General features: G+C 42.7%; 1 protein-coding gene across 3 annotated transcripts; it reads right to left on the bottom strand.

The window, feature by feature from the left end:
* Positions 1 to 956: 956 nt before the first annotated feature.
* On the bottom strand, positions 957 to 26,029 carry LOC125447140 (protein lin-7 homolog B). Of its 3 annotated transcripts, XM_048521293.1 has the most exons (7): positions 25,972 to 26,029; positions 24,076 to 24,194; positions 20,808 to 20,879; positions 17,346 to 17,555; positions 12,279 to 12,442; positions 6,871 to 6,917; positions 957 to 6,423 (listed from the first exon to the last, which is right to left on the bottom strand). In XM_048521293.1, the coding sequence occupies exons 1-6, from the start codon at positions 26,006 to 26,008 to the stop codon at positions 6,896 to 6,898; spliced, it is 624 nt and encodes a 207-aa protein (XP_048377250.1). In that variant the 5' UTR covers positions 26,009 to 26,029; the 3' UTR covers positions 957 to 6,423; positions 6,871 to 6,895. The 3 variants fall into 3 exon arrangements, with proteins under 3 accessions (XP_048377250.1, XP_048377249.1, XP_048377248.1); XM_048521292.1 differs by having other exon boundaries at positions 957 to 6,917; XM_048521291.1 differs by lacking the exon at positions 6,871 to 6,917.
* Positions 26,030 to 26,340: the final 311 nt, after the last annotated feature.

Below are 26,340 nucleotides of genomic sequence, written 5' to 3'. Positions count from 1 at the left end.
AGCTGTGGCAGGGGGGCAGGGGTCAGGCGTGGCTTCAGGAAGAAAACTGAAGAGCAAGAGCAGTACCATCTGGCCATTGTGCTTCAGGTTAGATATCACTGTCCATTCACACAGTGTTTGAGGACATGCAGATAGCGTTTAAGTAAGTAGGCAGTAGGCAGAAGCTTGAGACAGAATACTCACTGGCCGGAGGTGTCAGAAGGACTTACAGACTGACATTTCTTTGGCCACGTTGCGAATGCACCTTTAGTTGTCATCAAGTCTTAAGCTGGGGCTCAGACCTAAGCTGCTGGTCACAAACCCTGTTACATCACAACCTCCAATAACTGTTGTCAGATTGTGCTGCTCAATTCCTCATTTAAAAGTATTTAGATTAGAGAAACAGAAACACATTAGATCATATTCCAAGGGATGGCAGTGTGTGTTTGGCTTCTCTTGACTCCACTGCCCCCTGTTGGCTCAAGATGCAGAAATCTCTCACTCACTAACTGTTCGCAGGATCCTGACACCATGGCTCAGTGTGTGCTTGACTCCGGCTTTTTGTGAACATCCAGGTGACAACACGCAACAGTTCTGATCCAAGAGGCAATGATTCATGACGAGTTCAAGCTCACACTGTACATTTAACCAACAAACCACCCACCTCCTGTGTCACAGATCATCATCAGAATCTGAAGCCATGTCTCATCAGTCATCCGAGTGGATGGAAATTTAAAGCAAAGATGTGCCATGCTGGAGATGCAGGCAGATACTCACCAGTAGTTCATACAAGCAATTGGCACAAAACAAATTATACTGAAAGAAATTTTCCGCATTAAGGCTCTGAAGCACCCACAGAGACTTCATTTCAAATTGCATTGCAGTGCCTTTATCTAAACCATTCAGGTGTCTGCAAAGTAAGCATTCCACATTTCTTTTACAGTTTTAAATAATTTTATTTTAGTTTTATTGGGCAATAAATTAGGCAGTACCTATATGAAAGAATTATGCAAACACTTAAAACTTGAGCTGCTTACAATATACATCAGTGCATATTATGCTAGTACATTTACATTACATACAGGATTTACAGACATCCCCAGATCTATTTCCAGTTAACACAAAGATATGTTCAAGATATACAATACTTCACACTGTTCAGTCAGGAAGGTGTGATCCAGCATCTAGCAATGGCCTCAACTGAACAACATGTGATCCACAGCAAGGCCATTTTATGACAGGGATGAGGTATCTCTCAGTGCGCGCGCACACACACACACACACACACACAAAATAAACACATACACATAGGTGTGAAGGTCACTGGCAAGGCAAGTGCACAATTTGCAGAGTACTACTCAGCTACAAAGACCAATTGCAAATCTCAATGGTCCAGAGTTGCTGAGCATTTCACCCCGCTTGTAAAAATTTGACATTTAATCCCCGAACGGGCTGGCCATCAATCTCACCTACTGTGGAATGGGGAATAATGTGGTATATAAAGGCATAACCTCATCCATGGTTCGAGGCCCCAGTCAGTGTTACCTCCTTTCAACTATCCCAGGCTCCAATGATAGGATAATCACACTTCCCATCTCTTGACCATAGAATCATTCAGCACTGAAGAAGACCTGTACTGCCAAAACTACGCTAAATCTACATATGCCTCGCTTTCCAGCACTTGACCTCTGGCCTTGAATGTTGTGACATCTCAAGTGCTCACCCAAGTACCTTTTTTAAAGAGGTTCGAGGTTACCTGCCTCTATCACCCTCCCAGGCAGGTGCAATCTAGACCCTGCACCATCCTCTGGGTGGAAAAATGAACAACATGTGATGCACAGCAAGGCCATTTTATGACAGAGATGAGGTATCTCTTAGTGCGTGTGCACGCACACACACACAAATCCACCAGTGCCACAGCTGCTCCTCTCCTGGTTTATACTAGGGCCAGCCACTGAAGATTCTGGTTAGCAGCAGAAATTGAAGAGAAACACCAAATCCGTACTGGTCAGTCAGGTAAACAATGAGACAACATTTAGTTGCCCTTCTGTCTTTTTACATACAGATAACGAATGATCAGTTTCCAATATAATCAAGCATGAGGTCTGCATTGTAAATATTTCTTTATTGATTTAATTATACAACACACTTACTTTTAAATATATATTAACATTTTAAAGATGAAGGTAGTGAATGATTAGAAAGCAGCATCGCTAAGGTCCTTCAAGCAGACGAAGGCACAACTCAGTGTCACTACAAAACACACAGAGCTGGAGGCACCGGGTTTCCTTCATGGCTGGTGCTGAGTGAGCTGACCACAACAGTGGGGGTGGCATCACTACAGATGGCATTATCCCTGGGTTCAGGGGGAGGTGGTGAGGGGGGAAAAGAGACAGAGGGAGACAGAGAACTAATTGGTATCCAGTGACATCCGCAGGGTGGATGGCCAGACCGAAGGTGAGGATACAGAAGATGTTGGGTCATCATACTTTGAATGGAAGAATAGTGTGTAAACACTTGCTATCTAAAGCTGCGTAATGGCAAAATGTATTCAGGAGAAACATGAAGATTACAGTAGGATTGCACTGCACCACTTTCAGTGGCTGTAAAGTGTAAAATGGTTATATAATGAGTACTCATTTTAAACACTAGGATATTTGGACTTGATGGGAAGGGGTCAGGTAGCAGAATGGATTGAATGATAACTGTAAAACAGCAGAAATGGTTTTGAACATCCTTTCATATCTGCTTACTGTTCCGGGCAAAGGTGCCATCCCAGGATTACAAGCCGTGGCCAATGGAGGAAACAGAGTTTTTGGTGGTGATGGCGGGAGATCTAGAACCTTGGGGGACAAAAGTCCTCAGGAAGAGGACATTTGCTTCCTCTGAGTATACACAAGGAAGATAAGGGGAACCACCGTGTCTATTCCTTTCCCAAGTCATATGCTCGTTGAAGTTGGAAACAAGAGGCTCCAATGAGCAACTGAACAGGAACGCATGGGGCGGTGGGCAGATCATCATGACATGGAACTTGAACGACAACAATGGGAACATCTGTTCATCCTTAAACAAATTTCATGTTTCAAAAATAAAACGCTGCACAGAAAGAAATGAATGAGGTATGTTCGTCCGTAAACAATACATCCAGAAGGCTACAACAGTTTTGCTGAAACCTCTCTCACACTGCTGTTGCACTATGGCAGTCTCTCATGGGTTACTCCACCTGCAGCTACACTGCCCATTAAGATACAACTTTCATGGTCAAAAACTGACCAGTGACAGGGCAAGCTAATGAGCCTGTCCTTTCATCACCATCTCCAAAAAAAAAATTAGATGGAAGCAAGGTGACAAAGGAATAAAAGTATCGTAAACTTTGTTAAACAAAATAAGAATAAATCAAGTTGGAGCAGTTAATGAATAAAACCACAGTTAAGACTTTAAAAAGGCCAAAGACAGTGTAGTGGAGAAATGGCCAACAAGTCAAAGGGAAGGTAGGATTTAAATTATTTTCATTTCAGGCCAAAATACTGTTATACGCATTCCTAACATCTGATCAGTTTTATTCCAGTAACATTAAAGCTTACTTTAGCATAGCAACATGCAACAGAAGGCAGGTTGCCCCAGAGAGCCAGGTCCCTCCACCAAAGTGTTAGCAGTCTAATAATCCGCAAAGTACTATCATTTGGGAATTGTGGGTTTGCAGAGGCTTGCCTGGTTACACTTCTAAAATCTTTCAGCACTTAGAATGTTTTTTTTAAACGGAGCACCATTGCCCAGGGAGTGGCAGCAGCAGGAGGTCTGGTAAAACTGAACTAAAAGTAACACCCCCACCCCGGCTATAACCAACTCGTTCAGACAAGGCAAATTCTTGTGCGTAACCAAAGGCAGCAGAATTTGAAAGGTTGGGAATCAATATGTGAAAACTCAGAGATCAAAATTATCAGACGTGGGAGGGAGCTCTTCTCTTTCAAAAAAAATAAAAGCGGAGGAGAGTCCCAGTAAAGATTATGCAGGGAATTGATATCTTAGAGGTGTTTCCACGTGTTAGAACTGAACCAGGATTGTTGCTAATTAATCCAATCAGGGATTCAGGAGATGACTCTTTATTCAGCGTTGGGTGGGGATATGGATCTCGTCACAAGGAATGGTTTATATGCTGAGGAATCTAGATAAACACACAAAGGAGAAAGCAGGACATGCTGAGATGACAGTGGAGGCTCCTCTGAAGCATGAAGGTCAGCATAGGTCTGAGGGGCTGAATGGCCTGTTTCTGTGTTGTATATTCTGCATATAGATTGAGGTGTTCAGTTGTGCCATTCACTGCATATTAGAGTTTGTCTGTCCATATTCTGTAAGGAGTTGGATACTTCCAACGTTCCAGTTTTAAAACAAAATAAGCAGCAGGCATTTTGAAGGCCATCAGTCAAACAAACTTCAAAATGCAGATCAATGCAATGTAATTCCAAAGGAAAATTCCAAATTCCATTTATAACTTCTCCAAGGTTTCGGCTGTGATTTTATTTTCTTGAAAACAATTACTCTAATAAGCTCTACAATTGTGGCAGCAAGGTGTGCCGCTTACTTCCTGCTGTACCTCTCTCTAAAATGGTACTTATTGCATTTTTAACTAGTCAACTGCTTGTTCACTAAAGTGGGTTTCACTGGTCACTGCAATAACCATCAGTGATTGGGACAGGCTGGTGACAGTAACCAGTCAGCAAGGAAGTGCACTGGGCATTGGAACTCGTAACTGGACATGATTAGCCACCAGGCTCCAAACGACAAGCAAGGATGGGTAACAGGTGACAATTAAAATCCCTGAATTTCTGAATAAGGTTTAATCAACCCTTTCAGGTGGAACAGCTCAGAGTCAGGGACACTACCACTGGGTAATAAGGTCACTATAAATCAGTACAATCCATAAGCCCTCATTCCTTGACAGAGAATTGTAGCCTGGCTACACTGTTAAAAGTGTTGAATTCTAACCACTAAATCACAAGGGATCGTAAATACTTTATCCTTTGACCAGCATGGCTGACAGTAGGTCTTTTTGTCATCAATGTATTCACACATATTATAACACACCTCTGGGACAGGTGAGTCTTGAACCCAGGCCTCTGGCACAGACACAAGAGCCCCTAAAATGTTGCAGCAATGGAATTCAAACCCACAATTTGATCGGAGCTCCAGTCCAGCACCTTAGACTGCTCAGCCACACAGCCGAACTTTAATACATGTTAAAACCAAAGTGGAGGTTGCATGGAGTGACAATGCCCAGTACCATTGCAGCTTGGTGAAGGAATGTCAGTCATAAGGCTGACATAAACCAAGGCAGGCCACTGTACATGTCTATCTTACATGGAGAACGGTTCAGCATCTGGGTTGAAATCCAATAGGTCTGAGCTAAGTTACAAAGCACTCCCTTTTATGAGTTCCTAGAATATGTGAAGCTAAGATAAGATCAGGTCAATTATATTTCAAGTAAACTGGATCAAGATGTGTACTCAATCAGGCACAAATAAAAGATGCTGCAGCAACACAATTGCGAACCAGACATTTCTGCCTGGGGGAGCAAAGAGTGGGGAAGAGATCATACTCTGTAAACTACTGGGATTGAAATGTTTCACAATAATGCCCGGCACATTTCATGATCACGGGTAAGTGTTATTTATAAATTAACATTTAAACATTGCGCCACACATTGCTGAAATTCCCTTCAGAATTCCAAACTATTCAAATATTCCCATTGTCAGTTCATCAGAAGTTAACAAATGTCAGGTAACTGGGGCCCAGTCACATTACACTGGCCTCCATCAGTCTGACCCTGGCTGATGAACCTTCCTTCTCCAATCTAATGTAGCTTAAGATGGAACTTTTAAATTGAACAAACACAGATAACCTCATTCTCCTGTGCTAAAATTGCAAATTTAAATAATAGATGAACAAAGGTGAACTTTTAATCCCGATCCAAAATGTACAACTTACTTCACTTGAAGGCTTGACTTGTGGAGTTCAGAATGTCAAATAGATATTTCAAACAGTAGAGCTAAAATAGTGCTTAGTGCTTTAGATTTCAGTGTGAAAAACCCATTCAGCGCAGGGAAATATAACTGATAACAAACCAGTCATTTAACAGTGACAAAAATAGAAATTGCTGGAAAAGCTCAGCAGGTCTGGCAGCATCGGAGGAAGGGTCACTCCACCTGAAACGTTAACTCTGCTTTCTCCTTCACAGATGCTGCCAAACCTGCTGAGCTTTTCCAGCAATTTTTACTTTTGTCAGTCATTTAACAACATCTATTCACATTTGACTATTTGAGTAAGTGACTTACCACAATTACGGACTTTTGCTACCTTTAATCCTTAACATTTAGAGAGGTATTAACTTCACTGAAAAATTTCTGTCGCTTTTGCTACTTGCTTCCAAACTCACGATGTACTAATCTATAATAAAAAAAAGAGAAATGCTGGAAATACTCAGTAGGTCTGGTAGTGCAGAGAGAAACAGAGTTAACGCTTTGAGTCGTCAGAAACAGTTAATAAATCACTGACATAAAACATAACTTGGTTTGTCGCCACAGCTGCTGCCTCAATAGCTGAGTATTTCCTGTTTCTGCTTTAGATTTCCAGCATCTGCAGTATTTTACTTTGGTGTGTGAAGACGTAAACACCAAGGATGTGTCAAGATACGTATTCTGGAACATAAACCATTCTTTTCGACCCACCCAACTCCCTAACATGCACTGAACATTTATTTGTGAAAAGGCTACGTCCTGTTTCACATCAACTAAGCTCGCAGGGATTGTCACGGTCAGACCTACAGTAACAGGGAGGGAGGGTCACTTAGCTACATGCACAACAGCTGCATCACATGCTTGGTACCAGGCCCACCTCTGGAAACAGGAGATCAAACCGGCTATCCTCTGAATTCCAGTGACCTGCCGGGGGAAAAAAAAGATAACAAGAGAGCTGCACAGTGCGCTTCTAATCATAATGATCCAAACATAACATCTGCAGATTAAACACTTCCTTGTCTGTAGCATAAGCATCTCTAAAATAAGGAAATTTGATTCCACAAGGGTATCAAGGGTTTTGGGTAGAGACAAGAAAAGTGAAATTAAGGTCACATTAGATCAACTAAGATCTTATTGAACGATGGAGCAGACTTGAGGAGCCAAATGGCCTACTCCTGCTCCTATTTCATATGATCTTACAAACTGTACACCGAGCCCAAGCATGTCATAACATTTATATAATTTATATGTTTTCAGAGAATGGTTTCAGTGCAGGAGGCGGCTATTTGGCCCCTCTTGCCTGTGCCACCTCTCCAAATGAGCAATGCACCCAGTGCCACTCCTGGCCTGCTCTGCGTAAACCTGACTATTTGTTTTTGGATAATAATCCCGTTCCCTCCTGAGTGCCTTGACTGAATCTGCCTCCTCCACACTCTCAGGCAGCACACTCCAGACCCCAAATGCCTGCTGCATGAAAATGGTTCTCCTCTTCTTTATTCACTTGCTCTGCATTGTTACTACTATCAATTTTGACAAGTCGCAAACATGTGGCCTCTCTTTCTCAATCCTTCCTGCGATGGGAGCAGTTTCTTCCTTTCTATTCTGTCCAGATCCTTTCGTGATTTTGAAAACCGTCATCAAATATGTTGATAATAAATCGGATACCATTCCATGTTAGTGACCAGCTCTGTACTGATCAGTAGTAAATCTCAGTGCAATTACATTACAATGGTGATTACACTTCAAAAGTGGGTGCAGTAGCATAATGATTTAGGACTAGTGATCCTAATGCCTGGACTAATAATCTAGAGAGATGAGCTTAAATGCCATTGGAGAATTTACATTTAATTAAATAAGTCTGAAATAGGAAAAAAAAACTGGTGTGAGTAATAGTGACATGAAACTCAGATTATCATAAAAATCTATCTGACTCACAGATGACTGTTAAAGAAACCTGCTATCTCTACCTGGTCTAGACTGACACCAGGTGCAGCCCTCTGAAACATCTCAGCTGCATTCAAGACACCTTAAGTTAGGGTTCGGCAATAAATGTTGAATTAATAAACAATAAGTATTCATTAACTGTGCGTTTCTTCAATGTGGCACAGAAGTCAGTGTATATCTATAAGTCTAATAGACTATAAGTGCTCCAAGACCTTACTTATAAAACACAAAGGCAATGCTCTTACTAAAAATGTGAACATTTTCTGTTCATTCCACAGCCCCAACTCTCTTCAGCTTTCAACTTTCTGAAGTCTGCTAGTTGATGATTCAGATGCCTAGCTATTGTTTGGGAAAACTGTTCAACTACATTAGGTGAGCTCAAGATGGCAAGTGTCAACTTAAATGGAGAGGACAGCACCAAGCTAGAACCTGCCAGCTAGCATCAGATGCACAGATCCAGGATCACTTAAGTCTTACAGTACAAAATGAGGCCATTTGGCCCATGATGCCTGTGCTGGCTCTTCAAAGGAGTGCTAATCTCCTGCTTTCTTGCCAAACCTCTGCACATTATGTCCATCCAAATAATTGTACAATGCTCTCTGAATGCCTCCAATGAACTTGCCTCCACCAGAATTCCAGGCAATGCATTCCATATGCCAACTACTCACTGAGTGAAAACCTTTTTTCTCACACCATAATAAATACTAATAAATCACCCTCATGATCCACAAGTGTTGAAGGCAATTGTAGAACCCCAAGCCCCTGGCTCCTCTGAGATCAGCAAAGATTGCCAAAACCAAACCTTGCAAGTTTATAAAAAGACCTTCTAAAATGCCAGACCAGGAGTGAAGTTACAGCACAACTGTACAAAGTTCTGATTATGAACCTTCACTACCCAGGTCAGCTTCAGGACCTGGCTACCTCAGGGCCACAGAGATTCAGGGGAAACGTGAGAGAGGTTTATAAAATAATTCAAGGGCTGGATAGCCTGAGTATTTCAGTTTGACAGAGAGAGTTCAAACTAACTTCCTCTCCAAAGAGTACAAACTGACTGTATATTGAATGATTTGTATTTTCCATGGAAGTGGTAAGCCTTTGGAAACTGTCAGCTGATGAGACTGATGCTCTTTCTTCTCTAACATCCTCCAAAAGGGAGTCAAACCATTCCCTAGTAGGTCAGAGATCGGATTATAAAGAAGGGATGTGGCTTTGCATATAATAACAAATCACGTCTATAGGGTGTCTTGAATATAATAATTATCCCATGTGCTTTACAAGCTTTATGACACTAAAGATAACTTTCATTTCTATAGCGCCTTTTAGATCACCAAACTTCTTTACTGCTAATGAAACACTTTTGAAGTGTAGCCATTACTGTGATGGAGGAAATCAAAGCTGCTTGCAGCAAACTCTCACAAACATTGTGACACTGCGCAGATAATCTGGCTTTGTGCTTATAAGTGACTGATAAAATATTGGCCGAGAACATTGAGGATAACTCATCCTCCCTACTATGAAATTGTCCCAAGGATTCTTTTATAACTATCTGAGAGGGTTGGCAGAGCCTTGGTTTAGGAACACTGGAAGTAGGTGTTATCATCCAATATGGCATGAAGGGGTGTATAGCTGATATATTCATTGAGGGTTAGTTAGGATTGAAGGCATCAATGTTCTCAATGCTTTAAGAGAGCGGGCACCACAGGAGATAGAGTGCTTTATCTCCTCCTCCAGCTGCACTTTGACTAAGTCCCTTCGTGCTCTCTCTACACAGCAACTTTTGATGGTTTGCATTGTCCATGATGGCCATTACTAGTCAATACTCAATTATTGATCTCCAGGTGTTTTCGCCGGTGGTGGTATCTAGTTTAAAACAAGAGCAAAAGATTACTGTGATTTTGGTGGTGCAAAGGTGCTCCGTGATAATATGTGGGCACAAAAAAACATTGGGTTTGAAGGAACCCTCTTGTGGCAGAGTGGTAGTGACCCTACCCTCATACCAGGAGGTCCAGGTTCAAGTGCCAACTGCTCCAGAAGTATGAAATAACATCATCGCACAGGTTGATTAGAAAATAGGTTTTTTTGAAGTTAAAAAATGGGTTCAAACTAGTTGTGTAAATATGGGAGCTGGTAATCACTGGGGTATGAGGTTTATAAAGGGTGGTTAACCGAAAAATGCTCTCACTAAAAGTGTGGACTTTATCTTTGTTTAAGTACAGTTTATCTTCCAGCCTGTAACAGCAAGAGCAGGACACTCGGCCCATTGACCCATCTCACCATTCAACTAGATCGTGGCAAATCTTATCTCACTTGATATCTTTAAGATTTTGAAATCTATCAATTGCTGTACACTGAGCTTCCACATCCCTCCAGGGTAAAAAAAAAAATTCAAAAATTTACCATCCTCTAGGCGAAGAAATTCTCCCTCAGTCCTAAATGACCTCTTATTCTGAGACTGTGCCCTGTTCTAGCATCCCCACCATGCAAGGTAAACTTCCTTCCTGCAACAAAAACAGAAGTTGCTGGAAGGGCTCAGCAGGTCGGGCAGCATCTGAGGAAGGGTCACTCCACCTGAAACAAAGTCTTTGATATGTCCTTCACAGATGCTGCCAGACCTGCTGAGCTTTTCCAGCAATCTCTATTTGTGTTCCTGATTTACTACATGTGCAGTTCTTTCAGTTTTTGTTTAAACTTCCTTTTTGCAACTATCTTGCCAAGTCTGGAACAATTTTGCACATTTTAATGTGATCAGCTCTCTCTTTTAAATCCTACAGTGAAGTGGAGGTGCCGGTGTTGGACTGGGGTGGACAAAGTCAGAAGTCACATGACACCAGGTTTTGGTCCAACAGGTTTATTTGAAATAAGAGGCTTTCACAGCACTTCTCCTTCATCAGTTGGATTAAAACCTGGTGTTGTGTGACTTTTGACTAAACTCTAGAGAACAGAAGTGCAGAGTCCTCAACCCCTCCTCACGGGACATGATCCTGCTGACCCAGAAATCACTCTTGTTTAAAGTTTCATCAGAAAGAGGGCACCTTCGACAAACAGTAACCCTCAGTACTGCAGTGTTGGCTTTAACATTTGTGCTCAAGTCCTAGAACGGAGCTATAACTAACAACTCTGACTGAGCAGCAATAGCTGCTATTACCAAGACACGGCTAATTCACAATCTGACTAAAGCGATAACAGGGCAGATAATCAAAGGCCTTGCAAAGCACAGGTAGGTTTTGAGGAGAGTGTTTCTGACAGATTGATGGGTGGAGAGATAGGAGAATTTCAGAGCTTATTAACTCCTCTCAACTCAGTCAAATTATGCTTGAAGCTTATCTCAGTGTCAAATATAACACCGACCAGTCTTGTTGAGCCTCAGACAGATAGTGGAGGAGTGATGGAGCCGGTGACAAAAGAATCGGGACTGAAGGCAATGGTGTCAATATTTCCATTATTTAAATGACAGTTGTTTCTGTAACACATGCTCCACGTGGCCTTCTGGACTGCATTCAGTCACTCCTGATTGTTGGAGGGCAATTTTCCAGAGAATTTTTCATCCATACTAGTTCTGGGTTTTCTTTTTGCTCCTCCATATTCATAGGACATTAATTATATTGTTAAGAAACCAGATGAAGAGCATTTGTTTGGTATCTAGCAGTTTACTGTATAGCATTTATAAAGAGAAGCTGCGTCTGCTTAATTTCACTCATTTGGTTTCACTGTTTTAACTGATTTATTAGAAAAGCACAGAGATAGACCACACCCGTATATCTTTATTGTGGTGTTGAAAACTCTGTGTTCCATGTATATAAGGGGTGCGTTATGTTATAGCCTCTTTTTAATTAGTCAAAGCAAGGTTCACCCACACACTTAAGGCCTTTCCCCTGACAGTGGACACTGCAGGATCTGGACAGCATTATCTCTGCCCCAAGCGGCATTTTAAAGTTTGCAAGCTTCATTTGAGCATTTGACTTTTACAGCTCCCCCTTTCAGTTTGGTTTAATTTGGCTGATTTTGTTCAATTGTTTTGAATAGCGTAGAAAGAGATACTGCTGCCGCAGTGGGGTGGCCATTAGGAAATCGGACATTTGTAATGCTTCATTCTGTAAATAAAGCAAGAAAAATACTAGAGTCTAGTTTCATACTTCACCAGCTGGCTTAGAATCAAATTAACACTCCCAGGAGATAAACTGGCTGCTGCTGTTTAAGGTGAAGGGTGGGAGGAGGAAGTCAGGCTTGACAACCAGCTTGTCAATTTGACACAGCGTATTTGTGAATCTGTCTCACAAGTTATGAAGTCAGTACAGTATAAGAAAGGTTTTAACCAGTTCCTGTTGCCATCCCGAGACCTACGAGTAGCTGTTGTGTTGCTGCCTGCGGCGAGCCGTCCTCATTTTCTCAAAGCGTGCCTCCATCTCTTCCAGGACTTTAGGTGTGTATCGCACCACCAACTTCACAGTGCCTTGTGCAGCTTTCAACAACTCCACGGCCTTCTCATGCTGCTCTCCCTCCACGCTCTGAATCCAAACAGGCAGCAAGACATAAAGAAAGGAAAATTTAACACCATTCTACACCCCCCTCAATCCCACGTTCAATCCCTTGAATTCCATTACACATATCGATAATTCAAACACGTATATGCACACACACCAAAGCCAAAGGAGGGATTAAGGATGCAGCCAGAGTGTCCTACAGCCATATAAATAGCCCTGTAAGAAATAGAAGGCAGTTAAGATCATCTACCACTCATTACCACGGGCTTGTTACCCTACATGTGATTCCAGACTCTCACTAATGTGGCTGACTGTTAGCCAGTCTCTGAGTTGACCTATGGGTTAAAGAGCAACTAGAGATGTTCAACCAGTGCCAGTCTGCCAGTGACACCCACAATCCATGCAGGAGTTTTAAGTATTGTGACTTAACAGCATAGCCAGCAAAGTACAGTGCTCCAATGTGTGCCTGTAGCCATGCAGACAATTATACCAAAACTTCACATCTACAACTTAAAATAGATGCCTCTTATTCTTAAACTGCATCCCCGTGATCTGATCTCCCCCATAAGAAAACTTCCATCTCCTATCAAACCAATCAAGTTGCCATCAAAACCTTATAACTTTCAATAAAATCACCTGTCATTCTTCTGAATTCTAGTGAGCACCTAATCTGTATGGTACGGTCACTGCTGCTTCACTGCAACAAGAACCTTTGGGCCACTGTCTGTGTGAAGCGTGTACATTCTCCATGTTCCTGCTGGGTGCTCTGGTTTCCCCCGCACAGTCCAAAAATGTGCCGATGAGGTGGATTTACCATGCTAAATTGCCTGATTTCTTCCCAAAGTTATATGCCAGTACAGCTGCAATTGTTGGCCTGTAAGATAAGCAAATGCACTGGAGAGCAAACATCCACTACATTTACAAGTCTTTCCCCTTTCTATTTCCTAAGATAGTAAATTGGAAGGTGCACGACTGAAAAGTGGCTTGAGCAGTCTGTCTCACCAATTCCAGAAGGATTTGTTTTAGGTGGATTGGTCAGGCTAAATTGCCCAGAGTGTCCAGATTGTGTAAATTTGGTGGATTAGCCATGGGAAATGTAGGATTATGGGGAAAGGGGAGGGGGATGGGCCTGGATGGGATGCTCTTCAGAGGGGCAGTGTGGATGTTTTGGGCTGAATGGCCCGTTCCCACACCGTAAAGATTCTATCTATGAACCTACAACGTGCTGAAATGTATAAGAGAGGCAGAAAAAAAAGTCAAAGAAACAGCATTGCTGATGGAGCCTTAAAAGCTGCCAATTCACTTCACCACAAGTTCCCATTGGCCAAGAGAGGCCATATTACAATGACAACTCTTCAGAGGAAAGGAAACACAAGATGATATTTACAGTGCTCTTTGTGAAGACAGAACCTAGATTAAAATACAGTCCAGTAAATTGTCAAGGCAATAACTGAGTCTGTTAAACAATGCCAGAATAGACAAACCAAACCCAAGGTTGTTTAAGCTGTTGTATAAAGTTCTGGTTAGATCCCATATGGAGTAACCATGTTCAGTTCTGGGCACTCCACCTCAGGAAGGGTGCACTGGCATCGGACAGAGTGCAGTGCACCTTCACCAAAATGATACAAAGGCTAAAAGGGTCAAGTTATGAGGTTAGAATTGACTGGGCCTGTCGAGGATCTTGTAGCACAGAGATAACCCTACCTGTGGGCCACAAAGCCCAGATTCAAATCCCACCTTCAGATGTGATAGCCACGGCAGCATGACATAACACATCCAAACAGACCGACAAAAGGCAAAGACTGGGGGCTTGTATTCATTCAACTCTTGAAATTCGAGAGGTGTCAAGTTAAGGTCTTAAGGATTTGATAGATTTCATGGTGGGAGATATCTACCGTGGTTAGGGAATGCAGAGAAGTTGTGGAGGGGTGGGTCGAGGAGAGGAAGGAAGAGTCTTAACACTGCAGCTGGGTGATTCAGGGCTGATGTCAGGAAACATTAGGAATACTGAAAATTCGGAGTTCTCCCCTCTAAAGAAGCTGTAGTTGCAGGGCTCAACCAAAATGTTCAAGCCTAAGACTTTTTCAAAAAATAAATCAGTAATCGGATATGGGAGTCACTTGCTGAGCCAGCATTTATTGCCCATCCACAGTCACCTTTGAGACTGATATTTTTAGACAATTCTTTTGCCTTTGATCTACTTTCTCTTTTCCTTACGACCATTACCACTTCCTAGGCTAATTTTTCCACAAAACCTTTGTCATTTAATTTCTCCCGCCCTCCTCCGTGTCTGAGACCTTCCCTTCGTATCTGTCTTCCTCCTCTCCACTTTCTTCAGGGTAAAATTTCTAACTTCCTTCAGTTTTGCACAACAGTCATATTCAACTCAAAATGTTAACACAGCTTCCCTTGCCATGCAGGCTACCAGAGCTGCTTAATATATCTAGTACTTTTGTGTTTTTGAATCAGATTTTCAGAGCCTGCAGTTTTTTTTTGTTTTCTTTGATATACTCTTGAGTTAGGATGTTATGGCTTATAGTACAAGGGGTTCATTCTGTAATTTTGATTGTGGATTAAAATAGGAATTGGACTATTTATAAAAACCAAGGATTGTGGAAAGGATTACAGCACATGTTAAAAGCAAGTTACCTGTCATGCATTTCATGTGCTATTTACAGTGCTGTTTGTTCAAGCAGTGGAGGGAGTGCACTGAGAGCTGCTGAAGCCTTGAGGGGTGCATGAAAGGAGATTCAGCTGGCAACAAGTAACTGTTCGGTCTGTGGAATGATAATCTGCTGTCAACGACAAAGGCCTTTTGCCTGCCAACAATGATTGGCTCAGAGGCTTCAAAACTAGAGGGCATAGGTTTAAGATGAGATGGGAAAGATATAAAAGACCATAAGGTGCAAGCTTTTCATGCAAAGGGTGATGTGTATCTGGAATGATACACCAATTTCCAGCAATTTGTGTTTTGTTTTTGATTTCTAGCATCCACAGTTCTTCCTTTTAAGCTAATGGAATGTTAGTCTTTATTTCAGGGAGACTGCAGTATAAGAGTTGGGAATTCTTAGTGCAAATGTACAGGGGAAGCAGTTCAATACAAGTTCACTAGAATGATCCCCAATTGCAGGGAATGTCTTCTGAGCAAGGTTTAAACAGGTGGGGACTTGACTCAATGGAGTTTAGAAGAATTAGAGGTGATCTCATTGAAACAGAGAATTTTTTTTTCCTGCTCCTCTGATGCTGCTTGGCCTGCTGTGTTCATCCAGTCACTTTCAAACATGTGCTGTGCAGATACAACCTGGGTCTTTAGTGACAACATAAAGTGAAGAGAGTAAAGGTTAAGTAAAAGTCAGTTTACAAAGGGACATTGGTAGGATGCAGAGCTGGACTGAAAAGTGGCAGATGGAGTTTAACCCTGAAAAAAAAGTGTGAAGTGATTCATTTCGGAAGGACAAACTTGAAAGCAGAATACAAGGTTAACGGAAAGATTGTTGGCAGTGTGGAGGAGCAGAGAGAACGTTGGGTTAATGTTCACAGCTCCCTGGAAGCTGCCACCCAGGTGGACAGAGTTGTTAAGAAGGCGTATAGTGTGTTAGCTTTCATTAATAGAGGGATTCAGTTCAAGTGCCGAGAAGTTATGCTCCGGCCAAACAAAAGCCTGGTTTGGCCACATCTGGAGCATTGTGTCCAGTTCTGGTTGCCTCATTACAGGAAGGATGTGGAAGCCTTGGAAACGGTGCAGAGGAGATTTACCAGGATGTTGCCTGGAATGGAGGGAAGGCCTTACGAGGAACGGCTGAGAGAGCTAGGGCTTTTCTCTTCAGAACAACCAAGGATGAGAGGTGACTTGATAGAGGTGTGCAAAATGATCTGAGCTATAGATAGAGGGGACAGCCAGAGACTTTTTCCTAGGATGGAGGTAGCTATTACAAGGGGACATAGTTTTAAAGTGAAAGGAGGTAGATATCACAGAGACATCAGAGGTAGGTTCTTTACTCAGAGTGGTCAGGGCGTGGAATGCATGCCGGAGAGGGTAGTGGAATCTGCCTCATTAGGGGCATTTAAGCAGCTATTAGATAGGCATATGATTGATAGTATAATCTAGGGGTGGAGGTTAGATAGACCTTAGGTTTCAGGTATGAGTTTGGCACAACATCGTGGGCCAAAGGGTCTGTATTGTGCTGTCATGTTCTATGTTCTTAATGGGCTTCAATGTTATTGGAATGTTTTCCCTCATGACAGACATTACGGCCCGCCAGAGGACACAGTCTCCGTATAAAGGGGTGCCACTTTAAGACTAAGATACAGAGGAGTTTCTTCTTTCTTAGAGTTGGGAGTCTTTGGAGCTCCTTGTAACAGACAGCAGCAAGCATAGAGTCCTTGTGTAAGGCTGAGATGGACAGATTCATTATCAGTCAGGTAATCAAGGGTTAGAGGGAAAGGTTGGAAACGTGGACATGAAAGTGCTGGATCAGCCATGATCCTATGGAATGGTACAGCCGGTCTGAAGGGCTAAAAAGGTCTATTCTTGTTCTAGGTCTTATAGTCTTATTTTTTCTTTTAATTACTCTGTATTTGTTGGGGTTATTTAGAAGGACAAATATTTATACTCTCATATTTCCAACTGCATGCTAATCAGATTTACATATTTGCTGAACTAAGTCCCGTTTCATAATAAATTAGTAATTTTGCTGATTTTTTTTTGAAAACAAACTGGTTGACAATATTTTTTGCTAAACCTTGAAAATTTCTGTCCTGTGGAGCTGCGGGAATAGAGGGAGGTAGCGCACCAGCCTCGGTTGTAACATTCCTGACCAACAAAGGAAAAACGGGGGCATTATAAACCTCTTTGGCCTTCAGCCAGCTTCACTCATTTGCTGCCACCAGTCACATTCACCAGAAATAATTAAAACTCAACACCCACCACGCCATTTACTGAGAGTAACTGGTCGCCCCGTTTAAGACCTCCGTGTCTGTCTGCTACCCCTCCAGGTATAATTCGGGATATATAGATTGGGGAGTTCTGTTCCTTTCCACCCATTATGTTGAAACCAAGGCCCTCTTCTGTTTTAGGAAGTTCCACAACTCTGGGGTGTGCGTGTCCCTCACTGGCTGCGAAGGCCGCAACTGTTGCCTGGGATATGGAAAGAAAGAGACAGGAAAATGGATTAACTGACACACAGTCGGGAGTATTTTCTCTGCAGGAAAGAATAATTTGCATAGACATAGTGCTTTTTCAGAGTCCCAAAGGGCTTTGCAGACTGTGTCGTTCTTTATGAAACCGAGCTGCTGTTAACAATCCAAGAAACACGGCAACCAATGCACGCAAAGCAACATCCCACAAACACCGAGGTAGATGACAAGATAATCTCTCTCTTAAAACAACCATTGAGGGATCAGTTTTGGTTGGTTCACAGTGGAGAACTCAAGTGTCACTTATTGAGTCACCCAGCGCGGAAACAGACCCTTCGGTTCAACAAGTCCAGGCCAACCATAAGCCCAAACTAAACTTGTCCCACCTGTCTGTACATGGCCCACTTCCCTCCAAACCTTTCCTACTTACGAACTTTGCTAACTGTCTTTTAAACACTGTAACTGTGCCCACATCAACCATTTCCTCTAAAACTTCATTCCATACAAAAACCAACCTCGATGTAAAAAAAAATTATCCCTCATGTTTTTGTTTAATCTCTCTCTTCTCACTTTAAAAATATGTCCCGTTGTCTTGAAATTCTCCATCCTAGGAAAAAGATACCTACCATTTAACGCTTCCTATACTCCTCATGATTTATAAACCCCTACAAGGTTGCTTCTCAACCTCCTGTGCTCCAGTGAAAGAAGTCCCAGCTTATTCAGCCTCTCTTTATAACTCAAACCCTCCATAACTGGAAAGATCCCGGTAAATCTCTTCTGAACCCTCTCTAGCTTAATAACATTCTTTGAACAACAGGGCAACGAGAACGAGACAAGAGGCCTGACTAATGTCCTGTACAACCTCAGCACAGCTTCCCAATTACCATACTCAAAGGTCTGAGCAATATAGGCCAGGGAGCTAAACACCTTTTTAACCACCCTGTCTATACGTGACAAACTTCAAAGAATTATGTACTTGAACCCCTAGATCCCTCTGTCTACAGCACAACCCAAGGCCCGACCATTAATTATGTAAGTCCTACCTTTGTTTGTTGTACTAAAATGCAATACTTCGCATAATCCAAATTGAACTCCATCTGCCATTTTCAGTCCGTTGACCCATTTGATTAAGATCCCTTTGTAATCTCAGAAAATCTTCTTCACTGTTACTATGCCACCAATTTTGTTCAAATAGTGACCACAGGTCACTCCTGTGCAACTGGGATGAGAGATGGAACCTTGGTTTAACACTTCATTTGAAAATCAACACACTCCACAGTAAAGCACTCCACCAGAACCAGGCCCTTTGGCTCTCTGGGGTTGAAGTCCCAGAATTACCTCCATAAACCTTTCTGTTTCTCCATCTAAATGCTTCTATCTTCGTTACAAGCGATTCATAAAATAAACCTCTTTGACAAAGTCACGATTACCAATCATGTTCAGCATTTGTTGAAATAAATACATTAAATAAAATGTAAACTCTGACCACTAATTAACACAGAGAAACTGGACCCATTGTTTAAGTGTCCTCTGTCAGTCTGTTACCCCTCTGGGTGTAGGGTGGAATAAATACACAGGCAGGTTCTCTTCCTTCTTGTCCATTTGTCAGCTAGCATTATCAAGAACTGCCAAGCAAAGCTGATGGCATTCGCCTCCCATTGACATTTAACAGCATCCCAAATTGTCAACGTTCTGTGGAATTACCACTGACTGGACAAGCGTATGAATATGATAGCTACAAGCGGTAGATCAGAGGCTGGGAATCCTGCAGTGAGTAACTTACCTCCTGACTCTCTCGAGCCAGTCCACCATTTATAAGACACAAACAGGAGTGTGATGGAAATCGCTCCATTAGACTGGACGAGTGCCGCTCCGCTATCACTTTAGACAAAGTAGCATGCTTGATCAGCACTGCATCCACCACCAGCACACAGTGGCTGCAGTGTGTGCTCCATCTACAGGTTGAACTGCAGCAACTTGACAAAGCTCCTTCCGAACCCATCAGCCATTCTACCTCAAATAACAATGACAGCAGCTACATGGGAAACCAGCACTAAGTCACTTGCCAGTCTGACTTGGAACTATTTCACTGTTCCTTCACTATTGCTGGATCAAAATCCTGGAACTTCCTTCCTAAAAGCACCAGGAGTGCGCCTACACTAAAAGGGCTGGAGCAGCTCAGGACTGCATCTCATCAGCAGCTTCTCAATGATGTGGAGGTACCAGTGTTGGAATGGGCTGGACAGTCAGATGTTACATGACACCAGGTTATAGTCCAAAGGGTTTATTTGAAATCACAACTTTTCACAGCACTGCTCCTTCATCCAGAGTGCTCCGAAAGCTTGTGATTTCAAATAAACCTGTTGGACTATAACAGGGCGACACCTTTTCAGCAGCAACTGCAGTGTAGGAGATTGAGGAGTAACCTTATAGAGGTTTATAAAATCATGAGGCCTACAGATAAAGTGAATGGTAGATATCTTTTCCCTCGGGGTTGAGGATTTCAAAACTAAAGGGCATATTTTAAGGTGAGTGGAAAAAATTTAGAAATGACATAGGAGGGGCAACATTTTTACACTGAAGAGTAGCTTGTGTGTGGAATGAACTTCCAGACGAAGTGGTGGATGCAAGTTACAATGTTTAAAAGACATTTGTACAAGTACAGGAATAAGGAATGTTTGGAGGGATATGGGCTAAGCGCAGGCAGTAGGACTAGTTTAATTTGGGATTACAGTCACCTTGGACTGGTTAGACCAAAGGGTCTGTTTCCGAGCTGCGTGCGTCTATGGCTCAAATTAGTGAAAGGCAATAAATGCTGGCCTTACCAGCGAGGTGCACAATCCAGGAATGAATAATTCATTTTTGAAAACTGATTGCAGGTTGTTCCCTCTGGTCAAAGAGTTCAGGGTGACACAGAATTACCTTAAAATTTGAGTCAAGCCATTCAGGAGTAATATGAGGAAGTACGTCTTCACGTAAAGACGCCTGGAGAGCTGGCTGTTTCCCCCAGAAATCTCTTGTGGCTAAGGGTCAGTGGATACTTTCAAATTTGAGGCTGACAGATTTGTGTCAGGCAAAGGTACTTGGTGCGACTGTACTCAGGCAGGTACTTCAGGTTACGGTTCAGAGCAGCCAGGACCTGGCTGCATGGCAGAAGTGACCACGGCCTTCTCCTGATCCTGTGGTCACAGGTTCGCAAATACCTTGTTACTTGTGCTCAGTGAGGGACCCGGGTTCGTCAGGCTGTGGGTACCTTGGCTGTTGCGTGAGCTCGGATCTCAGGACTGCCACTGATGTCGAGTGTCTCGTAAAGCTGTTCGTACACCTGAATGAGAGACGGGGTATGGGAACACAGAAAACAGAAGCAGGGTTAGGCCATTGTCCTAGTGAGCCTGCTCCACCATTTAATATGATCATGGCCAATCCTCTACCTTAATGCCGTACTCTGGTTCCCTCGCAGACTCTTTGACACCAGAGATAATGGGAACTGCAGATGCTGGAGAATCCAAGATAACAAAGTGTGGAGCTGGATGAACACAGCAGGCCGAGCAGCATCTCTTCAGTACAAAAGCTGACGTTTCGGGCCTAGACCCTTCATCAGAGAGGGGGATGGGGAGAGGGTTCTGAAATAAATAGGGAGAGAGGGGGAGGTGGACCGAAGGTTGATAGAGGAGAAGATAGGTGGGGAGGTGTGGAGGGGATAGGTTAGTCTGGGGAGGACGGACAGGTCAAGGGGGCGCGATGAGGTTAGTAGGTGGGAAATGGAGGTGCGGCTTGAGGTGGGAGGAGGGGATGGGTGAGAGGAAGAACAGGTTAGGGAGGCGGGGACGAGCTGGGCTGGTTTTGTGATGCAGTGGGGGGAGGGCCTCTCCCCATCCCCGTCTCTGATGAAGGGTCTAGGCCCGAAATGTCAGCTTTTGTGCTCCCGAGATGCTGCTTAGCCTGCATCTAGATACACACTTTGTTATGTTTGACACCGTTAGCTTCTGAAAATCTGTTTATTTCTATTCTTCCATAATGGTAGAGAATTCACAGGCTCAGAACTGTGTGTGAAGAAATTTGTCCTTATCTCAGTCTGAAACGATTGAATGCATATCCTAAGAATGTGACCCTTTGAGCTAGATCCCCAGGCCAGGAGAAACATCATTCCTGCATCCTGTCTGTCTAGGCCTGTCAGAATTGTACATTTGATGATGAGATCGTCTCTCATTCTTTCAAACACTACTGAATACAGAGCCACGTGACTCAATCTCTCCTCTGACTAACCTGACATCCCAAGAATCCATCCATTATGTTCTCCTGCTGTCCTCCTTATACATCCTGCACTCAGCTAAATGACAAAATCTGTCAAAGTACAAGTTTACAGGGATAGAAAACAAAAAAAAAGCATAAAATTTCAAAAACACACCTTTTGATGCTAATTCTGTGTTTGATAGTGTTAACTGCTTAAGCTAATCTGCACTGGTGCAACCCCTTTATATATCTCTAACATGCCAGGAATTCTACACAGTTTCAGCAAGTCTGTGGCTCCCAGCACGTTAGCCAATTGTACAGCCCCTGCACGGAAGTATTCTCACAGCACCCTGTGTCATTATGGAGCTGCACAGTACTCTCAAAAATTAATGTAATAGACTAATAACTATAATCAACCCCAGTACAAAAGACAGTCACTCATGGATTACAATCTAATGCTGTCGGATCTCTTGTGGCATCTTCATGGTATAATTATACCAACAAGACTGTTAATCAAGTATGGCGCGAAACGTATTAAGGAAACTTGGCATTACACATGCATGCCGGGCTTTTAAAAAGACTTTGAGCTGCTCTCCCACGGTCTTTCACTCAGTCAGTAAAGATCTAGTATGAGTTTGAGGTGAGGTGCAGGATTATTGGAACACAGCACAGTTTATGGTCTGCCCTTTCTCTCACACGATTTGTTAACCTTTCTCATTACGCATTTCTACATCCATACTTAAAAACCACAGTATGTAGGCAAACAAAACAGATCTAAAATGGCACTTGCCTGGAATTGTCCCGCAGTATTTCCAGTGGTCAGCGCGTGTAATTACAGTGTGATGCTTACATATGCAGTTACCATCTCAAATGTGGGCGTAAGAATAATAATACGAAGTGTTAATATAAGTGCATGACTTAAATGTGAGAGCAGACAGCAATATTCTATGGACAAATGGTATGCAGGTATAAGGTATTACTGAGACAACAAGGGGTAGAGCTGGATGAACACAGCAGGCCGAGCAGCATCAGAGGAGCAGGAAAGCTGACGTTTCGGGCCTAGACCCTTCTTCAGAAATGGGGGAGGGGAAGGGGATTTTGAAATAAATAGGGAGAAAGGGGGAGGCGGATCGAGGATGAATAAAGCAGCAGTTTCAGGACTGAAGAGATTATGAGAGTTGCAGTGAGATCCTCTGAGGTCTTTCATCCAGCTGTACACCATGTTATCTCAGATTCTCCAGCATGTGCAGTTCCTAATATCTCCGAAACATTGTTAACTCCACTGCAAAGCTTCTTCTAAGGATGCCTAACTTGAAGAAGTTACCCTCCTCCCTCCAGGAAGACCTCAGTGGATCTCTTTCCCGCTGCAATTCTCGCTTAATCTCTTTGGCCCTGAAACTGCTCCTTTATCCATCTGCTATCTACCTCCCCACCTCCCTATTTATTTCAGAATCCCCTTCCCCCTCCCCCCATTTCTGAAGAAGGGTCTAGGCCCAAAATGTCAGCTTTCCTGCTCCTCTGATGCTGCTTGGCCTGCTGTATTCATCCAGCTCTACACCTCGTTATCTCCGATTCTCCAGTATCTGCAGTTCCTACTATCTCTGAAACAAGGTGTTACTGGCTAATCTTCACTGATGCTGTAAATGGACATTAAGTCCAAGTATATTTTTCAGTTAAATTTGGTAGGAATATTCTCTGTAGTACAGGCTAAGATGCCAGAAGATACAAAGCTTGGGCAAAACTACCTTATTATTCATGATGTGTGTAATTGCAGTCTGATAATTTCTCATTAAAGACTTGATTATCGGAATTGACTGGGGACATTTTGAAACATACTTCTTGATCTGGACAGGTGAGCTACATAGAATTCACAACACAGAAACTGGCTAATTGATATTAATTGGTCTAAGCCAATATTATACACCACAGAGGTCTTCCCCACTACCCCTCTCTGCACCCCACACTCTTAACAGCATAACCTTCTATTCCTTTCTCCCATATATGTTCACCAGCTTCGCCAAAAATATATCAATGCGGTTCACCTCAACTATTCCATGTTGTAGTGAATTTTAAATTCTCACTGCACTCTTTGTTAAAATTGTACATGTTAGAAAGAGTAAAATTCATTTTTAATCAAATGCAACAGTAATATGTGCAAATAAGCTTCTTTCCTTCAAAGGCTGACGCATGCAGAAAGAGCTACAATGCACAAACACATTTGCTGATGTTGAGTTTAATGAGCGCATGCATTTAGGGAGCAAAGCTATAGTCGCTGATTGCGTACTGACCTCTCGGATGGCAGAGCAGAACTTGCTCTGAAGAACTCGCTGCAGCGTCTGCAGTTTCTGCGGGGGAACATTGCCGCTTCGCTGTAACTTCTCCAGCAGCTCGATCGCTCTGGTAACATCTAGACCATGCAGAAAGCAGAAATTAAGCAATTGGCTTGCAGGTAGTGTTCAAGCTTGACATTTCTGCCCCATCCCTGGCCAGAAGTATTCTTGCTCCGTCTAATTTATTTTCTGGTGTGTGGCAGTGGCTTCTGAAACCAGTCTGGGAACCCGTGCTTCACTGACAGCCACTTGCAATAATTAACTTGCTGCTGCTTGCCTTCTCAGGTGGAGCACAAGAGATTAGATTAGATTAGATTCCCTACAGTGTGGAAACAGGCCCTTCGGCCAACAAGTCCACACCGCAATTTATCTATAGTATACATTTCACGTATGTATCAAACCCAGATAATGTTCTGGGGGCCCAGGGTTTGAATCCCACCATGGCAGATAGTGGAATTTGAATTCAATAAAATATCTGAAATTAAGAATTTAATTATGACTGTGAATCCATTGTCAATTGTCAGGAAAAACCTATCCGGTTCACTGATGTCCTTTAGGGAAGGAAAGTGCCATCTTTAGCTGGTCTGGCCTATGTGTGACTCTAGACGCACAGCAATTTGGTTGACTCTTAAATGCCCTGGGGACAATCAGGGATGGACAATAAATGCTGCCTAGCCAGTGATGTTTTCATCCCATGAATGAATAAAGAAGCCAAAAAATATGAACAGCCCCCTGCCTATCCTACCTGTGCACATGTTAAATAGGGCATGTTGTTGTTGGGTGGACCATACAAAATCGTCAGTTATTCTGGAATGACTGGTTATTGGCTTGTTAAACACCCCACTAGCTATCTTAAAGATTTTGTTTGCTACTGCATTTTTGAGCATTGGATGTGAGAAAATTTGGGAATGTCTTATGGCACTAATGACAAGGCAGCACAATTGTGGCAGAAGTGGTCCTTTTACTGATTTTATTTTAATTAATTCAGTTGTCTATGCTCTGACACACATGTGAAATGTACACTATATATAAATACACTGCAATATACAGATAAATTGCTGAAACATATACTGATAGCTATAACTGAAACATACACGTATATCAAAATTTATTTCAGGTATCTGAAAAACATATTTCCCCACATTTTGTATCTTTCAGATACATATCAGCATGCATTTCAGTAATGTGTCCTATACTTTATAGGGGTAAACGCTAAATGTATTCAGACATATGTTTCATATATATGACATTATAGAATTCACTGATACACCTCGCATATCTTTCAGGGATATAATTATCTATGTTTCAGTATTACTGAAATAGAATTTGATAGATATACGAAATGTGCAAAAATTATTCAAAAATATGTCTGAGAGATACAAAATATATAAGTGAAGGATGATTGATAGAAAGATGTGTGGGACAAATATATGCTGATAAAGTTATGAGACATTGTTAACATGTATATTGACCGGGCTGATTATATACATTTACAGATTTAAGAATGAGACGTATTACTAAAATAGACACTGACACATATTTTTGTTTTAAGATATTTTACTGAACTATATCAGCCATAATTCTGGAAAAAGTCGCCATAGATCCCGTCCCCTTTCGCTATTGGTCGGTCTCCTTATATATATTAATAGTCACCTCATCCCCATTGGTCCACCCTGCTGTCAATCAGAGAGTTCAGGCTCTGATTGGCTATGCGGGTAGCGGTGTCACTCATTCATAGCTTTAACGGGATCAGGAATGAAATGCCGGTCCTTCGCGGGGTCTCGGTGGCCCCCATGGAAAGAGAAAGAGATGCGACGGCAGCAGGGTTTGAGGGTGGTCAGCTATTTCACTCACCTCTCTCCAGCGACAAAGATTCAGCCAACGCCGCCATCTTGGAGCCGGTATCACCTGACCGTGAAGCGACACGTGATCAACACCGGCGGAGCTGTAGCCACGCCCACCGCGGTGAGGGGCGGGGCCTCCCACGCCTCCTGCAACGACAGGTGTCTGGCGACAGGGGCCGCTGTCACCTTCCTCTGGCCACGATCCCCAGTCCTGCGATGACAGTCCCCGGCCACAGGGGCCGCTGACCATAAGAAATAGGAACTGAAACAGGCCATTCAGCCCGTTGAAACTGCTCCACCATTCAACAGGATAGTAGCTGATCTGACAGCCCTTACATGCACTTTTCCTGTCCTTTCCCTTTAACGTTTGATTCCCCAA

The sequence above is a fragment of the Stegostoma tigrinum genome, chromosome 38 (assembly GCF_030684315.1).
Source record: "Stegostoma tigrinum isolate sSteTig4 chromosome 38, sSteTig4.hap1, whole genome shotgun sequence".
Classification (NCBI taxonomy): Eukaryota; Metazoa; Chordata; class Chondrichthyes; order Orectolobiformes; family Stegostomatidae; genus Stegostoma; species Stegostoma tigrinum.
This window is presented reverse-complemented; position numbering and strand designations above follow the sequence as displayed.